The following is a 19401-nucleotide window of genomic DNA, read 5'->3' as shown; positions in this document are numbered from 1 at the left end:
TTCTTTTTACATGTGAAGAGTATAGCTGACATGATCTGTAACTCATGGGGTTCAGCCATGGTTGGGCTGGGTGATTCCCAGTCTTACACAAGTAATCCTGCAGGAGATTTGCCTTGCCTTGTCTCATTCCTCAGTTCAGGTCTTCTTCAGTGTCCTACAACACTGTCCTTTGGTGCTCACTTTTCAGTGGTGTGGAAACATTTTTTTAGAAGTAATTCTCTTTGCATTTTTTATTGCGTAAGTTGACTGTGGCCTTGACTCAGCAATTCCCTCAAGACGGTGACTTTGCCACCTGTGTCACTTGGATTTCAAGTAATGTAATTCCCTTCTTTTTCGTCCAGCACCTTAGTAATGTCATCTCAGAAAATAACAGTAGGCAACTAGCTGCACCTTTTATTCAAAAGATACATATCTGTGGTCCATAACCATCTGAACTTGATTTCTGTTTGTGACTGGAGGAGGTGTTGATGTACTCAGCTTGCTCTTGCTTGATTGTAAGGGTCTGGAACTTGAATATTGCCCGAGAAAACTGTGGTCATGGAACTGATCTGTAATTTTGGTCCCACAAAAGCTGATTTCATGGCTAACTGGTCATTTAGTGAGTCCTACATTCTGTCTTCTCTCTTTCTTTTCTGAACGCTTTTCGGAAAGATTTGGAAGGATAATTCATACGCTTTCATTTCCCTTGTGATGCAAAATTCACGCTTCTCCCCCCCCCCCCCCCCCCCGATCTGCATAGCTTCGATTAAATATAGGTTGGCGTTGGGGACTTTATTGTATTTCTTTTTAATTAATACTTTGTTGAGTCAGGTGCTGTCTTTCCTCTGGTGTCTTTTGAAGCTATTTCTATTGTGAAATAAGAACACTAAATTGTGCATATTTTTCATGCTAAATACATTTATTTATTTTGCAGGATAGGAATTACCTGTTTCATAATTTAATATAATTAACATTGATAACTTTAGTCACTGGAGCTAGTCAGTCAGAGGATTGCTGTTATAGTTAGTTAAGAGGTTTTAATTCATGGCATTAAGTTCTTCCTTCTATATCTTATTTCTCTGGCTGACCAGACTTTCCCATGAAATGACAAAGAAAAATGGTGATCCTAAAATGCAGGCTAGTTGTTTGCTTAGTTCGTAACAAATTGTAAGAAGAAAGGGGTCAGGAAAAGAATCACTACTGCTCTGATTGTGACCTGATGTTACTATTATGTCCCGTAATTAGTTTTTCCACCATTAATAGCTTTTGCACATGTGTGAGTAGGACAGGTCATGTTGACCTTTCTTTGTTTTCTCAACATATTCAACTTGTTAAACATTAGAAAGAATCATTAGGTCTTACTTAACATTATAAAAGTCACTGGCAGAGGGTTGCTTTCAATTACAGCAATGTCTCAAATACACATCTTTTCAAATGTCTCAAATACACATTTTTAATAATGAAAAATATATTTTTAATATTAATAGTCATATGAGATGTTTGCTTTAATCCCTTCTCTCATTTCCTGAAATCTGGCCCATCTCAAAAGATAGAAAAGCTAAGAAAGATGTCTTATTCTTAAGCTTCTGTGAATATCAGATCTTAATTTTTAAAGTATATGTTGTAAATTAGGTTACAGAAAATAAAGTATTTTAAATGTACTTGTAACAGTAGCTTTCTTTTATATTAACATTCATTAAAGTAGTCTCATGGTGAAAATGTGAGGATCGTCTGCACATGGTGAAAAAAAGAGGAGTGGGGAAGGAAAATGGCAAGATAATTCTTTTAAATGAGACAAGCTTAGATATTCAGACACATCAAAAAATTATTGGAAACAGACTTTTGGACCAATTTTCTTTTGCAACCACATACGTGCTTTTCCATCATCCACATATTTTAAGAGTGTGGGTGGAAAACAAGGATATATTAGTCTTAAATACAGAGGATAGGCCTCTATCATCATCAAATATGTTATACTCACCACCTCTTCCACAATGTTTATATTCAGCAAAACAATATGAGACAGGTACATATATTTGTAAAGCTTGGGAAAGATTATTTTATGCTAAATATCTGCTTGGGAAGATCCTGCCTAGCACTTACATGTATGTATACGGATGGGAAGCTAAACAAGTCTGTTTTATAGGTTTATTATTTATGGAAAAAGTTCTACTTAATACTGCATTTACTAATCAGTCCTCCTGGGGTCTTCATGCTCAATTCAGAACTGAACCCTAAAAACATCTGAACAAACAAAATGGTTTTATAACCAAGCATATTTTGGCACCTCTTTTAAGTTAGCTGTAATGTTTAGTCAAATGCTTTACTTGGCAATGTTTTGTTTTTCAGGATGGGAAGAAGAAGTTTGACAAGGAAAGTGAGAAATATTATTCCATCTTAGAGAAGCACTTAAATTTATCAGCAAAGAAGAAAGAATCTCATTTGCAAGATGTAAGCACTTAACACAATATTACCCGGTTTCCAGTTTGCACAGAGATCATGATAACAGATGTGTAGTATTTTATTTATGTGAAATGTGATAATTTCTTGTAGTTACTCTTGCTGTGAATATAAATTCCTGAGTGGGATTAATACAGTCCTAATAACAGTTAAATATTTTAACAAGGCAGTATTCTACATGTCCAACTCTGTTTACTTTAAGTGACCAAACTAATGTTTATCGGTTACAACAACATCAAAGAATTATATTACTACAATAAAAACGTGAGTTTTATTTTATAAGGTATATCTGAACTATTTGAAAGACAAATAAGTAATAGCTTTTTTGCTATTCAGTTTATTGCTCAGTGAAATTATGCTTGTTTCACATAAATTTTAATTTGGGAGACTGAACCGAGATAATTTGAATGATACTTTTTGCGGTTCTTTTTCTTCTTTTTCACCTTATTGCAGCATCATGCTGCAATTGTACCCACAACTTCAGCTTTAAAGAGTTTGTATGCCTAATTCTTATTTAAAAAAAGAAACAAAACTGAAGACTTCCAGTTTAGCAGGAGGATTCCAGGGTTTTTCAGTATGCTGGTAGAAATAATTATGATTCATCTTTGAGACAAATTACAGTATAAAAATTAATTTGATCTCAATGGCACTGTTTTTTCCAGAAGTCGTTAGAATTATTTTGAAGGGGTTACTGTTATCATGATGACTCTTAAAATCATGAGGGTTATTTTGCTGATGGAGTTTTCACAGAATATGTGACCGTCAGTCACAAATCATAGATTTTTTTTCAAGTTTACCAGTAATTCTGTGATTTGTATCAAAAGAGGCTTAGTGATTTAAAATTTGCAATAATATTTATAATCCTGAATTACCATAGCTGTGTATGTAATAATCAGTTTAAATAGGACATTAATTATATAGGACGGGTTAATTGTTCCACTCATATATCAAAGTTTTGTACGTATAGCTTTCATTTTTCCTAAATACCCACTGTATTGATGAAGAAACAGTTCTGTTGGAGGCTAAGCAGCAGCTGAGAAAAAAAAAATTAATTTCTTACCAGAATGTGGAAAATTGAACTTAAGCAATGATTTACTCTAGAATATAAATAAATAAAGTATTTTACTCTTGAGACATGAGAATAATTGCAGCCTAAAAACAGAAACTAAAGCGAAAAGTAATGACTGTGAATCTAATAAACTGTGGTAGAATAACAATGGATTTGGCTCAAGTATATAAACTAATGGAAAATCAGAGTAAATTTTTCCACTGTGTCCTTAAGTGACATTTCTGGATTTGAAATTTCATACTGAGTCTGAGGTTTTTTTTTGCTTTTCTGGATACCCCACTTGTAAAGCACATAGGACATACCTTATCATTTTTATGTTCCCCATTTTTATGCAGATAAAAGTGTGCTGAATCAGCAACATAGACCTACCATAATTAGAAGGCACTATAGCAAATCAGTACCAAAAATGATGACCAGGGAGACTTTCGGGCTGTATCCGTATTGTAAAGAAAAGGATGCCAAGCACCGATTCATGGCCCAAAAGCCAAGTGATAGCTGTTGACTCACACCCAGAGCGATCACACCAAAAATAATTCTTTTTTTTAGACCACTATTTATTTTAATTGCTCAGGTTTCTTAGTACTTCATCATATTATGTGGGTTGAAGAGTATTGGGAGGGGCAAGTTCTGCTGTCTTAAGCTGTTTTACATATCTCACTTGGGTGCAATTGAGAGCACCTTAATTAAGCATCTAAAGTTTGATGGTCTGAACATAGTCTGTAGAGAGTGGTTGGCATATGTTCATGTAATTGAAATGTGGTGGATATTTTAAGAGTCTGCAAAGACTACTGACACAGTTTACACAGATCAGTAGAGGTTTTTCCTGCTAGCATCAAAAAGCAACTTCATAATACTGTCTTTTCACTGCCTGCAGAAATTCATAACAGAGCAGACATTGAATGATGTGGAAAAGTCAGTAAATTCTTGATATTATTTCTCTGAAATCCGTTCCAGAATTAGGCAAAAATACAGACCAAAGGCTTCACTCTCCAAGCTTATGTGAAGTTCTAGTATCCACTTTACTGATATCCTACATCAAAGAAATTATCACTCACTATAACTAGATATCATACAAGTAGAAACTCAAAATCACATCCATCAAATCCTTTTATTTTTTTTACATGCAGTTTGAAGTCATAAAAATATGTGAAAATCCTTTCAGCTTTTGAAACTTTAAAATAACTTTCAAAGTGTTTCTTACAAACCTAAGTCCTCATTATTCACGCAAATTTATCCGCTTCTACAGAAGATGTATTCTGGAAATTGTGATTTAGTCCCTGTACACTAGTGGTGATTATGGCCTTAATTTAGGAACCCATCCATACTTGCAATAGCACTGAGTTATCATAAGTATCATTACAACTACAACCTGCTTAAATGCTGTTCAGAATAGAGATGGATTTAATTAGGTCTTTAAATACTTTCCTGATTTGAAGCCTGAAAGACCTCATTGCTAATGCCAGATTATACTATTTATTTAAAATTAAATGTGAAAGCTAAGGTCTGTCTCAAGTGCTTATTGACTGCACTTGTGTGAGTGAGAATCATGTCCCAAAGTGGTAGCGCTTGGTTCTGTTCAGCTATGTAGCATTGCCTTGGTGATATTTTTTCTGAAATAAAGCTATTAACACAGAGTATGGAAGAAGATAGTAGCTGAATGCACTATATGAATGGCATGTGGTAGAGTTAATTTGGTGGAAAAGCCCTTGATTCTTGGAATTTTGAGTGTTTGTTTTCTGTTTCATAATATTAGGTTTTGTACTTGATATCCTGATTTGCCTTTTTGTAGGCATGGGAAGGGAATGCTAGTACTGAATCACTTGAAAGATATTGTTGAAGCCTGTGCTTTGAAGTGGTGCTAGAACATAGTGCTAGGGAAGTGGATCAATATTGTTAAGGACTTTGTGCATCTAAATCGTGATAGTAGCATGTTCTTAACTAAAGAAGCAATGTTAATTATGTATGATGCTATTGATGGCCTAAAGGAAAACAATGGTTTTCTGCATTTGTACAGTTACAAGTACTAAACCTCTTTTTGATACGTTTGCTGTTTTAATATTTGCTGTCAAGGGAGACAATATCTAGCTCTTCCATTTTTCCCATATTTGTTATTCTCAATGCCAAAAATGAAACATGGAATTTACAGAAGTACATGAGTATGCATCAAAAAAAAGCTGAACTGGTTTCACTTGTATGGTTGAAACTTGATAAAATCTCTTTTTGACCCAAGACCAAAAGCTGACAAATAAAGCCCAAAAGGGATTTGCTTGAGAAGATGATTTGTTACTGTAAAGGGAGAATTAAAATGGAATCTGCATCTCTTCTGTAAGGATTATCCTTGTATTACACTGCTTGTCTGTTATGTCCCTCTCTCATGCCTTGTTTAAATTGAGGATAGAAGCCTATTACTCTTCATCAGCTGATAAGAGTTAATTCCTTAGCTTTGTAGGCAAAAGTCTGCTTTGGTCCTGTATCTTCATGTTGGATGATATTATTGAGGCATTTCTGACAAATTTTTTGAAAATTAAAATGTGAAACATAAGTGATATATGAGGATAAGGACTTAAATATGTTTGTATTCCCTGAGCATAAGATCTATACTATGGAGCAATGTCACAAGATTTTGCTGTTAAAGACACTCTCTTTTAGAAACAAAACAGTTTCTTGAGAAGGTAGTTGAAACTGAGAAATATGTATGGTTTTGGTGCATGTGATAAACATTTCAATAATTTCAATAGAAATATTGATCTTTTGGCCCGCCCTGATTCCTGTCTTGATCTCTTCTTTTTTTAAACATTCCATGTGCTACGGACAAAGTTCCCCATGCCACCTTGCTTTGTTTCCTTTCAGCCTCTCCTCAAAAGTAGAATATAAAAGTTCAAAAAGGAAAACAAAACAACAACAACAAAAAAAAAAACACTGGGGAAGAGTCATGAGGCAAAAATGTATAATGTTGGCTTCTTAAGCTTACATTTAGATATTTTAAGTAGGTATTCTATTTTTTCAGGGAAAAATGAGCCCCATAAAGATTGTAAAGTAATCTTATGAAGGATCTGTTTAATTATGGCAATATCTGTTTTTAAAGCAATCATGAGTAAACTAACGTCTATGTTTTGTTTTGCCTTTTAGGCAGATACACAGATTGACAGAGAACATCAAAACTTCTATGAAGCATCTTTAGAATATGTTTTTAAAATTCAAGAAGTACAAGAGAAAAAGAAATTTGAATTTGTTGAACCTGTAAGTTTTATATTTTATTTGTACAAAATTTAGAATGCATTTATTTAAAGCTGGAAATTTAATACAAAATATCTATTTTTTGTCTCATTTTTTAAATTGTGATTACAGTTCATTTGCGTATAGAGAGGCATTAAGGTCTAGGCTTGGGCATTTTCCGTGGTTATTAAAGGTTTATGTAAGAGTATCATATTTACTATGAAGTGAAATGTCAAATGACTTGGAGTGTGCCTAACATTTTAATGGGACAACATGTAATGTTTTGTCTGTGCAACACTTACTGGGTATTTCCTAATATCATGGTTTCATGGCTGAAATTTTGAGCTAGTTTTTTGGATTCATATATTCCACATAGGCAGCATATATGTTTGTTTTTCCAACTTATACATGAAATAACGTGAAAAATCAGTTCTATAGGATGGGTGTATTTCCGTTTTGCTGGTGAAGTCATTTGTCTTTAGTTTACCATGCATAAAAAAGAAACCATACCTTGACATGCCAAAAAGAGGAGGATGAAGTTACGCTCTAAAGTCCATGTTTAGATATGGGATTTCACGTCTGGGATTTCCTCCTGGACTGCACCACACCCCAGAGAGACCTGCCAGGTTGATCAGAACCAGAAGCTGCTTCAGTGCGATGTGCTAGCATATTTCTATGGCATATTAGTAGTATTAATACTGTTCATGTCATGGAGGACTAGCTTGCCATTTGCCTTATTTATTAGCACCTGTAGGCCTTGACAGAGAACTTCTAGTGTCGTCTGTCCCTTCCTGTTAAGCATTCTGAGCAGAGCAGAACATCATTTGTGAAAAAGGAACATGACAAGCATAACTTTTTCTGTCTCCACACCATCTTCTAGCTCCCCTGTAACTAACCGAAGCTGCACTCTTGACTGAAACAGGTTGAATTACATCTCTAACACCCAGTGTCACCAAGTAGAGCTTCTCAGATGCATTCCTCCTATGAGATGAGAATGTATTGTATAGTGAATGTTTGACATTGATGCAAACTAATGAACCTGAATTCAGCAAGCAGTACTTACAGAAATCCTATCTTTATGGCATGCAGCTGCCAAATCTTAGAGACTAAAACTTTGCTTAGATTCCTAAATAAGAACATTTTTCTACCTGTCACAGATTAATCCAGAGTGTGTCTCTCTGTCTCCTTCTGTAAAACTCTCACATCCTGGAAAAATCTAGCAAACTTGACCTAGCTCTGACCCTTGTATAGGAGACTTTATGCTCCTTTAAAGTAGTAGAAACTTGCTGTATTGAGAAGGCATGGCACATCAGGAAATATTGTTGTGCAATTCTGTGTAGTTAAAATAGGGCATCTTTCATCCTATGTGCTAGACAGAGAGGAAGAAATAAATTTAATTCTGTATATTATAGCTGGAGATACAGAGTTTTATTCTTTTGACCAAGAGCTGTCCTCACAATATGTCAGCCACCACAGCAGCAGCTATCAGTTACCAAAATGAAAGAGAGATTTATTAGTGCATCAGTGCTGATACTGAGCAGACAAGCAGGGGAGGTTGCCGGTAGACTCTGTGTTGTGGACCTGGGTATTTTTGTCACCAGGTGTATGCATCCAGTAGGTGAAATTTACTTGGGGTAGATCAGTTGCCATCCTGTGTTTGATCAGTAGGCTGTTTGGCCCAGTGTGCTGTTTGTTACACACAGGCCATTACTTGATGTTCCAGAGCAAGGTGCAGGAAAAACTATGATGACTGGGTACTGATAGCCCTTGTGGGAAGTGTCTTCTGGCTCTAGTGTATATTGTTTATAATCAAACTGAATGTAAATAGAGCTTAAGTTTTAGCATCAGTTATAAAACTTTGAATCTCCAAAATTCCTACTTTTTTTGTTTCTAGTCTGTTTCGTACAAGGTTTTGGAATTAAAAAAAAAAAAAAAATTACAGAAACCCACAAGGCAAAGTATGCCAAGTGAAATATAGTGCACATCAGCAATACCATGGGATGAAGGAAAAAAAAAATCAGTCTTCAATATAGACTTTGTAAAAATGCCTGGTGATTTATGAATTATGAGCATGTGCACCTAGATGCAAGTAGATAAGGACAGAGCCTAACACTAAAATCTGCTATCGAAGGAATTACCATATTACTCATTTTCCTCTGTGTGCTCTAAAGATGTTCAGATGCTAGAAAAAGCCTGGTTGTGTGCATATACAGACATTCCTCCTCATGAGCTCTGCTGGTTGTGGGGCATTCTGGTGCAGGTGCTGCTTAGGTCTGATTTGTCAGCTCAGTGTTGTGTCCCAGTACAATTCTCAGTCTGACATACTACTAGCAGACTTTTGGAAGGGGGTCTTAACAACATCAAAGAAATGCCATTAGCGTGGTGAAAGAGGGAATTGTCATGCCCATGTGGAAGAGGGGCAAGTTCATGACATGAGAATAGAATTTGAAATTATCTGCTGGAGCTCCTTCCAGCATCTTCAGTTTGTCCATGCCCAAAGATAAGGATTCCCTGGGAAATAGACTGGGATAGGTCACCCAGCGAAAACTGCCAGGTGGGTTATGCACAGGACAGTAGAAGTTGGTGAGAGTAGAGAATGTTTCTTCCTGGAGGGCAGTAGGGAAGGACTGGGAGGCACGAGATGTTAATGATTCGTACTCTGCATAGAGGATAGTGGCATTTAGTGTAGGCTTCTGCAGCTGGTCCTCAGGCCCTGGATTTCTCTGCTCTTCTGTGCGTCTGGTCTCATGATGTTCATGAGGGTATGAGTAATGGGTGGCTGCCTCTTTGTGATCCTCCTAGATTTTTTTTTTTTACAAGGAAAAGAATAAGCTTTTCACACAGATCATGAATTTAAACTTTTGCTTTCTCAAAGACAAATTATTGTTAAAATTTACCTTGCAGTTAAAAAACAAAAGAAGTGACAATAATCTCTGCTCCCGGCCTTGCCCGTGTGGGCCCAGAGAAGGTCATCAAAAATAGTACAGCTTTCTGAGGATGTTGTGCTTAAGAGGGAAATACAACCTCCTGCTCTGAGCTCTGCTCTGTCCCTCAGTGATGCCAGGGCCTTCCTGGCCTGCAGGAATCAGGGCACAGAGTTCATACGCAGTGAGCTGAAATGTGAGGGGTGGTCCGTTAACCGCCACAAAAGCCCAAGAGTGTTTATTTAAAGGGGAAAAAAAAAAATGTCAGTAATTGCATGCAGTACATGCGACTTCACTTTTTAGTCCAAAGAGACTGTGGATGTTAAACTCGATTTCTCCTTTCTTGGATTTTCTGCATTATTAACTACATTCACTTCAATCTGATGGAGAAGTACCTTCTGGTGCTATTTACTTATAAATAAAATGAAACTGAGGAGACAGGGACTTTTTGGCTGATGTGCTGCAGGCCAAAGGTTAAATTCCTCTCCTATCCGAAACCTAAGCACAGTCTCCTTCCTGTGAGAATGAAATGACCAGGCAGTCTTGAGGTCACCAGCTCTACATAAAAATAAATAAAGTCTCAAGAAGTAGCTGGATTTTGTTTCAGGTTCTGTGTTGAAATCCTCACAGCCCTTGGACAGTGAGTAGCATTGTGTTACTGAGCTCAGTCCTCAGTTTTTGTTGACGTGACCGATTAGGTACTCAGAACGAGGTAACTGCAAGGTATGTGCAGCTTGTCAAACTGATGATACAAACATTACATGTGATGTTTGGTGAAATCAGTCAGCTCTTAACATGTGAAGACCACCTTGAAATACACTGGAGAGGGAAAAAAAAAAAAGGCTGTTTTTCTTTTCCATCCTTTAAAATAAATCCCTTTAAAATTATGAGCCTAGACTTAGCAGCAGTGCCTCTTGTAACATCAGCAGCAAAAAAACCCCACTGTGAGCACAAGCCTGGGGTGGAAGTCCTTGGCTTTTAGATCTCCTCCATGTAATGCTATGGCTATGCCTGTGATGATGGAAGCAATTAGGAAAATACCACACAGCACAGGCCCTAGGTGCTTTCTGTCCCTCTGTTCTTCCACCACTAGAGGAACATAAGTAGCAGCAAATACCATCCTCACTCAGTATCAGTTGTTTCAACAGAACTTGAATAAATTAGAGTAGGACTTGCATAAAACAAACATGTTTTTACTTTTCTTTTATTATTCCTCTTTTTCAAAGTGCTCAGAGAGTATTTGACCAGGCGATTCTCAATGCACACCCTCTGCAATGCACAACTGCCAGAATAGCTGAACAGGACTTTCACCAAAATACATTCTGATTTTTCTGTGGTGGTGTTGTTTTTGGTTTTTGCTCTGGTTGTGTTGTTTTTTTTTTCCTCTTTTTTTTTTCTTTTTCTTTCTAATAAATTCATCTTTGCTGCCATCTAGTGCTAAATCTTTTCCTTCCCAGTATTTTCCCATGCACTCAGTAAAAGCTGTTTGTAGAATGGAAGCTGGTTTTCTTTCAGTATTCAAGCTGAAATTTAAACAGTTTGTAGTTATGTTCTTTAGAAATGCATTTTAAATTGATCTTTAAAATTCAGATATCAGCTGACATACTGCATCTTTCTACCACTAGCTCTTTTACTGAAATTTTAGTGTGCCTTAACAGCCTGCTCTGGCTGCAGTTTTGGTGGGTGCTCACAGTACTCCTGCAGGTCTTCTGGTAAAAGGGATGGGTTTAGCACTGAACTCATAATTACACATTAACTTAATCCCCTTCATTTTTTACTGAAACAAGTTTGAGTAAGCACAGGAATAGTTATGCAGCTGTATCTGAAGGGGCTGTGGTTGGGTAGGTGATGAGTAACTGGATTTGTACTATGAGTGGGGGCTTTGCACAGCTGGAGCCAGAGCAGACTCTTAGTTACAATTTACTTATTTGTTTTAGACTTTATTCATAAAAAATGAAAATTGTTTTTCTTTTTAAAGAGTTAGAATTACATTATAAACCTTAAAATTATAGAACTTTTTACAGCAGTTTACATAATTGGAGCTTTTTAAGATAGATTGTCATATTTGGACCTTCCTCAGAACTACTCGAATAACCAGTAAGGGACTTTCAGGACCAGTCATTAGCTGAGATAATGCTTTCAGCTGGGCAGATGGTCATTTAAATTTGAGATGACTTATCCAAGATGTGGAGCGCTCTGCTGGGTTGCCTGTGTTGTTTGTTTGGTAGTGGGATGTAGTTCAGGAGCTCACACCCATTGTAGAGGACCCTTGGCTTTTATGTCCAAGGATTTTCTCAGTTCTTCAGGCTCTGTGATGCCATAGTTTTATCTCATCCTACAGTATCAGTAAAAACCAAGGGGGAAGTCCTTCACCCAGCCATGCCTTCACACATATTTATGCAGTACTGATGGTCTGTAAACCTCAAGCTGTTTTAACTTTCTAATGCAGCAGAAGAACTGGCTTTCTGAGTCAGAGATATGCTCACTGAAGGACTCAGTGACCAGGGCTGGCAGAAGGATGTGAGGGGTGCATGATGAAGCTGAATGGGGAAAGAGAGAAGGAACTGGGATGTGAGAGTAAGATTTTGGTCCAGCAGAAGCAAGTCATCATTTTAGCTCCTCTGTCCAGTGACCTGCGTCATTTCTCATCCGTCAAGCTGCTGCACTTTCTACGTTAAAAGGTGTGAAATGTCTTGCTGTGCTGGGGAACTGATGAGGCTATAAAATTACAAAACATTATTTTAGCTATTCCATCGAAATACAAATGTTTCATTAGTGTTAATCTCAGTGTGTGAACAATGCAGAGGGCTGCTGAACAAAGGGCATGGAGTGATGTGAAAGGAGGGGATCACAAAATCAATGATGTGATATCAACAACCTTGAGAGGGGTCACCTCCAGCACTTGTAGGTATTTCCTTGCTAACCTGCAAGGAGCATTATGGAGAAATCCACCAAACATCTTCTGGGAACACAACATGCCAGGGTAATTCTCTTAAGTGCCTGTACAGTAGCACAGTGTGGGGAATAACAGTAAGTTAGAGAGCTCTATGTACTTGCAGGGCTATGATCTTATTGGCATTATGGCGATGTGGTGGGATGGCTCCCATGGTTGGAGTGTTGGAATGGAAGGATACGGGCTCTTTAGGAAGGACAGGCTGGGGAGACAAGGAGTGGGCATCTCCCTCTATGTCAGTGAGCAGCTGGAGTGCCTGCAGCTCTGCTTGGGGATGGATGAGGAGCTGACAGAGAGCCGATGGTAAGGATTAAAGAGAAGACAGGGATAGGTGGCATTATAGTGGGAGTCTGCTACAGGCCACCTGACCAGGAAGAACAAGCAAGTGAGGCCCCCTGCAGACGTACAGGAGCAGACTCACATTCACAAGCTCTGGTCCTCATGGAGGACTTCAACCATGCTGACATCTCCTGGAGGGACTTTTTCCACGTGACAAGGGAAGCCAATGAAGAGAGGTGCTATACTGGACCTCATTCTTACTATCAAGAATGCGCTGGTGGGGAATGTGGAGATCAAAGACAACCTTGGCTACAGTGACTGTGAAATGCTGGAATTCCAGATCCTTTGGGTAGCAAAGAGGGCACACAGCAAGCTCATCCTGGACTTCAGGAGACCAGGCTCTGTCCTTTTCAAGGATCTGCTTGGTAGAGTACCGTGGGATAAAGCCCTGGAGGGAAGAGGGATCCAAGAAAGCTGGTTAATATTCAAGGATCACCTTCTCTGAGGTCAGGAGCAATGCATCCTGATGAGGAGGAAGTCAGGCAAAAATGCCAGGAGGTCTGCGTGGATGAAAATTTGGTCTGGCCAAGCTCAAACACAAGAAGAAAGTCTGCAGAGGGTGGAAGCCAGGACAGGTAACCTGAGAGGTTGTCCAAGCAGCCAGGGATGTAGTTAGGAAAGCTGAAGCCCAGATAGAATTGAGTCTGGACAAAGACATCAAGGGCAACAAGAAGGGCTTCTACAAGTACCTCAGTGACAAAAGGAAGACTGGGGGAAATGTGGGCCCTCTACTGAAGAAAACAGGAAACCTGGTTACCTGGGACAGTGAAAGGGCCAAGGTACTGAATGCCTTCTTTGCTTCAGTCTTTACCAGCAAGACTGGCCTTCAGGAATCCCAGGTTACAGAAGCCAGGCTGAATGGCTGGAGCAAACAAGATGCATCTTTGGTGGAAGAGGATCAGGCGAGGGAACACTTGAGCAAACTGGACATTCACAAGTCCATGGGCCCTGATAGGATGCACCTACGAGTGCTGAGGGAGCTGCCAGATGTGATTGTGAGGACGCTTTCTATAATCTTTGCTCAGTCATGGCAAGTAGGAGAAGTGACCAAAAGAATGGAGGAAAGCAAATGTCACTCCTATCTTCATGGAATCATAGATAATCATAGAATCATTAGGGTTGAAAAAGACTTCCAAGATCATCTGGTCCAACCATCATGGATATTGTCTTCCTGGACTTCAGTAAGGCCTTTGACAATGTCCCGCTTGGTAGACACCAAATTGAGTTAGCAATGTGCCCTTTCTGCTAAGGCTAATAGCATTTTTGGCTGCATTAGGCAAAGTATCACCAGCAGGTTAAGAGAGGTGATCCTCCCCCTCAGCAGTGCCTAGTTCCAGGACATGAGGTAATGAGCACAAACTACAACACAGGAGGTTCCTTCTGAACATCAGGAAGCACTTCTTTACTGTGCAGGTGACGGAGCACTGGCACAGGTTGCCCAGAGAGGCTGTAGAGTCTCCCTGGAGATCTTCAAATTCTGCCTGGACATGGTCCTGGGCAATCAGCTCCGGGTGTCCCTGCTTGAGCAGGGGGTGGGACCAGATGGCCTCCAGAGGTCCCTTCCTACCTTAACCGTCCTGTGATTCTGTGAATAGAAAAGAGGGAGGTAGAACAACTTAATTAAGTTTCTGCAAGTAAGGATGAGTGTAAATTTAAAGAAAATACAAACTCTGTGAAAGCCGCATTTTTTTAAGCTTTTTCATTTACAATAATTTATGGCACTGGTAACTCAAAGAAAAGTGCGTTAAATATGAATGATGGAATTTTTGTTGCCTGAGTCTAGGCTACTTCAGTAGTTGATGGAGAGAGGTAAATGTGTCCGTTGGATCTTTCATCCTATCCTGAGAAAGAAGTCTGAGAAAGGAATCAGTATTATGCTTTAGAATACCTGTGGTTTTTTTACTGGTTTAGGAGACAGCCTAGACTATCTGTTACTTAGCTGAGATGATTAGCTTTGCAATGGCTGTAATATAACCAGATAAATCTGTCCTGTTTATTAAAGCTTTTGTTACTGTACATCAAAGTTAATAGCTCATTTTTGTTGTTTGTTTTTTTTCTTTACTTGGGTGTATGTAAGCTAAATTTATATACAAAGGGAAACATTCCATAATAAAAAATTAAATGGTTGTTATTTAATAGTAGGTAAGACAACTTTATGCAAAGTATATATATATTTTTTAATTTAGAACAGAATGAGTTAGAATTATTAACTTACAATTCTATAAACTTAATTTTAAGTTTTAAAAGTTTAAGACTTTTAAAACTTAATAGATGGTAGGAAAGCATTAACTCAACCACTAAAATAAGCCTTCTGAAAATCTAGTTGCACTTTTTACTACTTAAGCATTATTTCAGAACAAACTTCAAAAAGAATTTTCAGCTGGGTAGTACAGACTTCAGCTGTTCTGTTGGAGTCAGTTGCAGACATACCAGATAGAATTCACATTTTGGTCAGAGCAGGAAGAAATAGTCTGGACTTCTTGTGTTGTATTAAGCTGTCCAAAACTTATCTTCAAGAGTCTCATTTGTGAAAAATAGGTCATAGCCCATTCAATTACTATGAAGAAAATGAAAAAATATTTCTAAGAGTAATAGAAGAAAAAAACCTTGAACTCTGAAACTATGAGCTTGGAAAATTCACACTGTCAGCTGAAATATTGGACAAAATGACTGGGATCGTGAATTAAATTGTTATAAAAATGACAACTTCATGATGCAAAAGCCTTTTTAACACCTCTCTTTCTTAAGGTCTGACCACTGTTTTCTTGCTCAGCAAACCATTGCTATTGCAAGTAATGAAAGCTCAGAGTGTTCCAGGAGCTAAAACATGGGAAGTTTTTGCTGAAGGTTTGCCATCTTTTGCTCCAGAAAACAATTGAAAATCAGCTGTCCTAAGTTTTTGCTTTCTAATTTAAACTAATTTTTCACTATCATTGGTAATGCCTATACCTTATTTGTAAGTTAGTGTATGTCCTGTTATCATTGTGTTATTTAGCATTAAGAGCATGTTAAAAATCTGTAATACTATTCAATTTTACCTTTTCAGCTCTTGGCTTTTCTTCAAGGATTATTTACATTTTACCACGAAGGATATGAACTGGCTCAGGAGTTTGCACCATACAAGCAGCAGCTGCAGTTCAATTTGCAGAATGTAAGGATAATTTGTATTTACGTCATTTTGTTTGCTAAATTAATTTCAGGATACTAAAGTAGCCTCATATAGCACTTTTTTTTTGGAACTGTAAATATTACAATGTTTTAATGAGCTGAAATCAAATTAATATATGATATAATTGATTTATATATGATATAATTGATTTTTGCTAAGGTTAATGTAGTGAAGTTAATGTAGTGAAGATGCTGGTCAACTCTGGCAAATTTAATCTTCATGTAGTTAATTTGTGATTTGCAGGTCAAAATTTTGGAAGTGAAAACTAGAAAAGCAGAACAGCAGTCAAGTTTTGATTGAAAAAAAAAAAAAAGAGTAGTTCAGATAGGCTTAAATGTGTGTGTTTTTTTGAGAGTGGGGCCTGTCTTTTGGAGTAAGTGTATATCCCAGAAATGCTTCAGCTGGTACAGAATGATGCTGTTTGTTTCTTGAAGATCGTGGATTGCCACGAAAAACTTGTCCTACTGTCCAGTAGCTTCCCACTGTACATAAAGGAAGCCCACTGTGCTCTGGATTTACATTGTTTGCATTGGAGGATTGGTGAGGCCTTCCTCTATGGCGAGCAGCTCTCGTGAGCGTAAAGTTCCACTGGAAGAAAGAATCTGCTCCATAGTGCTCACAACTGAGCTGGTGAATCTTTTACTGGAGATTGGTCTGAATTTGGGAGTAAGATTAATCATGCCCAAAATTTCTGTAGCTTTCAGAATTAACAACAAAAAAAAAAGTCATATACTTTTTCACTCACCATAACCACTTTATTTGGCTATGTACATTTTTCATGAAAAGTAACTTGAAAGTAAAGGTGAAATGAAAAAAAGTCAATGACTCCAAATGCTATTTTTTGGGAGTGGCTCCATTTCTTTTCCATTTCAGTCTTTCAGGAAAACATACCTAACAATTCTGTGTAGCTCCTCTGGAGTCAGAGAAGCTACAACAGTTGAGAACATCTGACATCAGCTTCTGTGGATAGCACCTTGGCTTTTGTGCTTAGAAAGTAGGAAACAGGTCTGGGAGTGCATGCACACTTCAATGCGTCCAGATCATCTGCTGGCCCCTGTGGGTTACTGGAAAATAAAACAATGACATTTTCCCTCTAGCATCTTGCTATTGCAGAGGTATGTTTGCTTAGCATTGGAAGACAGCACTGCCTTAGCGCTGTTAATGTAAATCTGTATTCTCAGTAGTAATGCACTATTCCAGGTTTCGCTGCAGTCCTCTGTAGTCCTTTCCCTTTTACCGCTGTTGTTGGCATGTAGGTGTAGATCCCATTTAAACTGCTTCGTGAGGAAATCAGACAAAACCTCCTAGTTGATTGACCTTTTCCTCTGGGATCAAAATGCAAATGTTCTCTGACTGTAAAGCCTCTCAGCCTCTTCTCCTTTCAAATTAATTTATGTATTTGCTACATTTCTTTCACTGCTGAGACTTAGATAAAGGCACAAGGGGTCAGTGTTGTTGCACAGCTCAGTTTCAGTGAAAAATGTGCTTCAGTTCAGAGACTGATTTAGTTTAATGTGACAAGGCCTGATAGGAGCATGAGTCCACAGCACAGACCAAAACTGGCATTGTAAGTCTGTGTGTTAGTATGTTCTATGCACATATCAGTAGAAACCAAATTATTAAAGGATTTTTTTCAATTTCAATGTTAATTAAGAAATAGGTAAACAGATTATTTTGTTAAATAGTATTTAAGTACAACTTGAATATGTAAATAGGTTGCAGAGGTAGTGGGAAATGTAAAGTTGAGCAGTAGGAGCAACCTATTATAATATTTTTAAAATATATTTATAAATATATATATTATATATTTATTATATATAAATATATAATAATATAAAATATATTTATACATCAGATAAACATATATATATATACACACACACATAAATAGTGACCTACAGTATATTGCTTACCACTATTACACAGAAGTTTGGATTATGGCTCCAGATCTAGGTCCACATCTGCTTTTTGTCAGCTGGGCTATCTATTGACTTGTCGCTCAGAGCATCACCCAACCTCATAATGATGAGCACTATTTTTTGGAGGGAGAGACAAAAACACTGAGGACAGTGTTCAGGGACAATTGTGTTCAGGCTGGCTATTGTAGCTCTCCGAGTTACCCCTCTCCATTGCATTGGGTGTTATAGTCTTGTAGTCTTGCAGAATTGTTGAATTCTGCTTGTGTTCTTAAAATTTTACAGGTTAGAGTAGCAGCAGTAAAAACAGTAGGAGGAGCAGAGGAGTGGCAGACCCTGCCCAGCTATTAATAGGTCCACTGTGTCTTCGTACAACCTGGTGTCATCTTCACTGTGACATCTGTGACACAATGTCCCACAAAATGAGGGGAAGTATTCACCAGTATATAAAGTCCAGACAATATCTTCCTGATTAGCTGGGATTAGATTCCATAAGACAACTTTGCAAAATGATTTTGCAAAAGCATCACAAAGATATTTATTCTGTTGCCTGTAGTAACAAAGTGCTCAACATCTCGTATATCAGTAGCACTCTATCAAATCTCTGGCACCTCATAATAATTCTCCTCTGCTACACCCTGTTAGGTATGTAGAGAAAAACCCTGGCCCCAGTGAATTCAACAGAAAAAAATGTTAATTTGCATGCATGTGCACATTAGTAAATATGAATTACCCACCTTTGTACTTGCTCAGCCAGCTGCCTGGTTACACACACAATATTTAGGGCAGACACAGCTTTTCCATGCTTGTGGCACACTTGTGCCACTTGTGACTTGTTTTTTACCTAACATAATTTTGTAAACCACATAACTGTGGTTTACACAGTTCTGTCAAACATTGTTAATGACAGTGTTCTGACTACCCTGAGTGTCAGCAGCCGTGGTATTACTGAAGGTATGGATACACAGTCTTCTGAAGCGTACTGCTTCCAATTGTGAGACTGCAAATGTCTAGAGGCATTAGCCTTGCATTAAGACAAACCAGTACTTTGCTCTGAACTGTACTTTCAGTGGTTCAGTGAAGCTTGGGGTTATGCTATCAGCACCTTCTAGTTTAGCCTGCCGTCTGTCTGTGTATCCTCGACTACACACAGAAAAAGAATGCATCTCTCTGCAAAATACTGTGTAAGTAAACATGAAGATACAAAATGGCATCCTTTCTGTGGTTAGCTACCTGCAGACTTGTGTGCTTAAATTGAGTTCTTCATTGCTGTGTTTTTCCCAGGCTTCTAGAGCAATGAATAATATTATTCTTGCACCCATTTTCCTTTCATGTCTACTGTAAACACTTCTGTTGTTCTCCATTTGAAGCAATCT

The 19401-nt window shown here is 37.9% G+C and overlaps 1 protein-coding gene across 2 annotated transcripts in view; it reads left to right on the top strand.

The window, feature by feature from the left end:
* Positions 1–19401, top strand: part of ARHGAP42 (Rho GTPase activating protein 42) — a 171440-nt gene that overhangs the window by 110564 nt on the left and 41475 nt on the right. For both annotated transcript variants that reach the window (XM_083840029.1, XM_083840030.1), the window contains exons 5-7: positions 2329–2430; positions 6638–6748; positions 15987–16091. In XM_083840029.1, the coding sequence (XP_083696155.1) occupies positions 2329–2430; positions 6638–6748; positions 15987–16091 (318 nt within the window). The remainder of the gene's footprint in view (positions 1–2328; positions 2431–6637; positions 6749–15986; positions 16092–19401) is intronic.

The sequence above is a fragment of the Anser anser genome (assembly GCF_964211835.1).
Source record: "Anser anser genome assembly, chromosome: 1".
In the NCBI taxonomy this organism is placed as follows: Eukaryota; Metazoa; Chordata; class Aves; order Anseriformes; family Anatidae; genus Anser; species Anser anser.
Note: the sequence above shows the minus strand (reverse complement) of the source record. Positions and strands in the feature narration are given on the sequence as shown.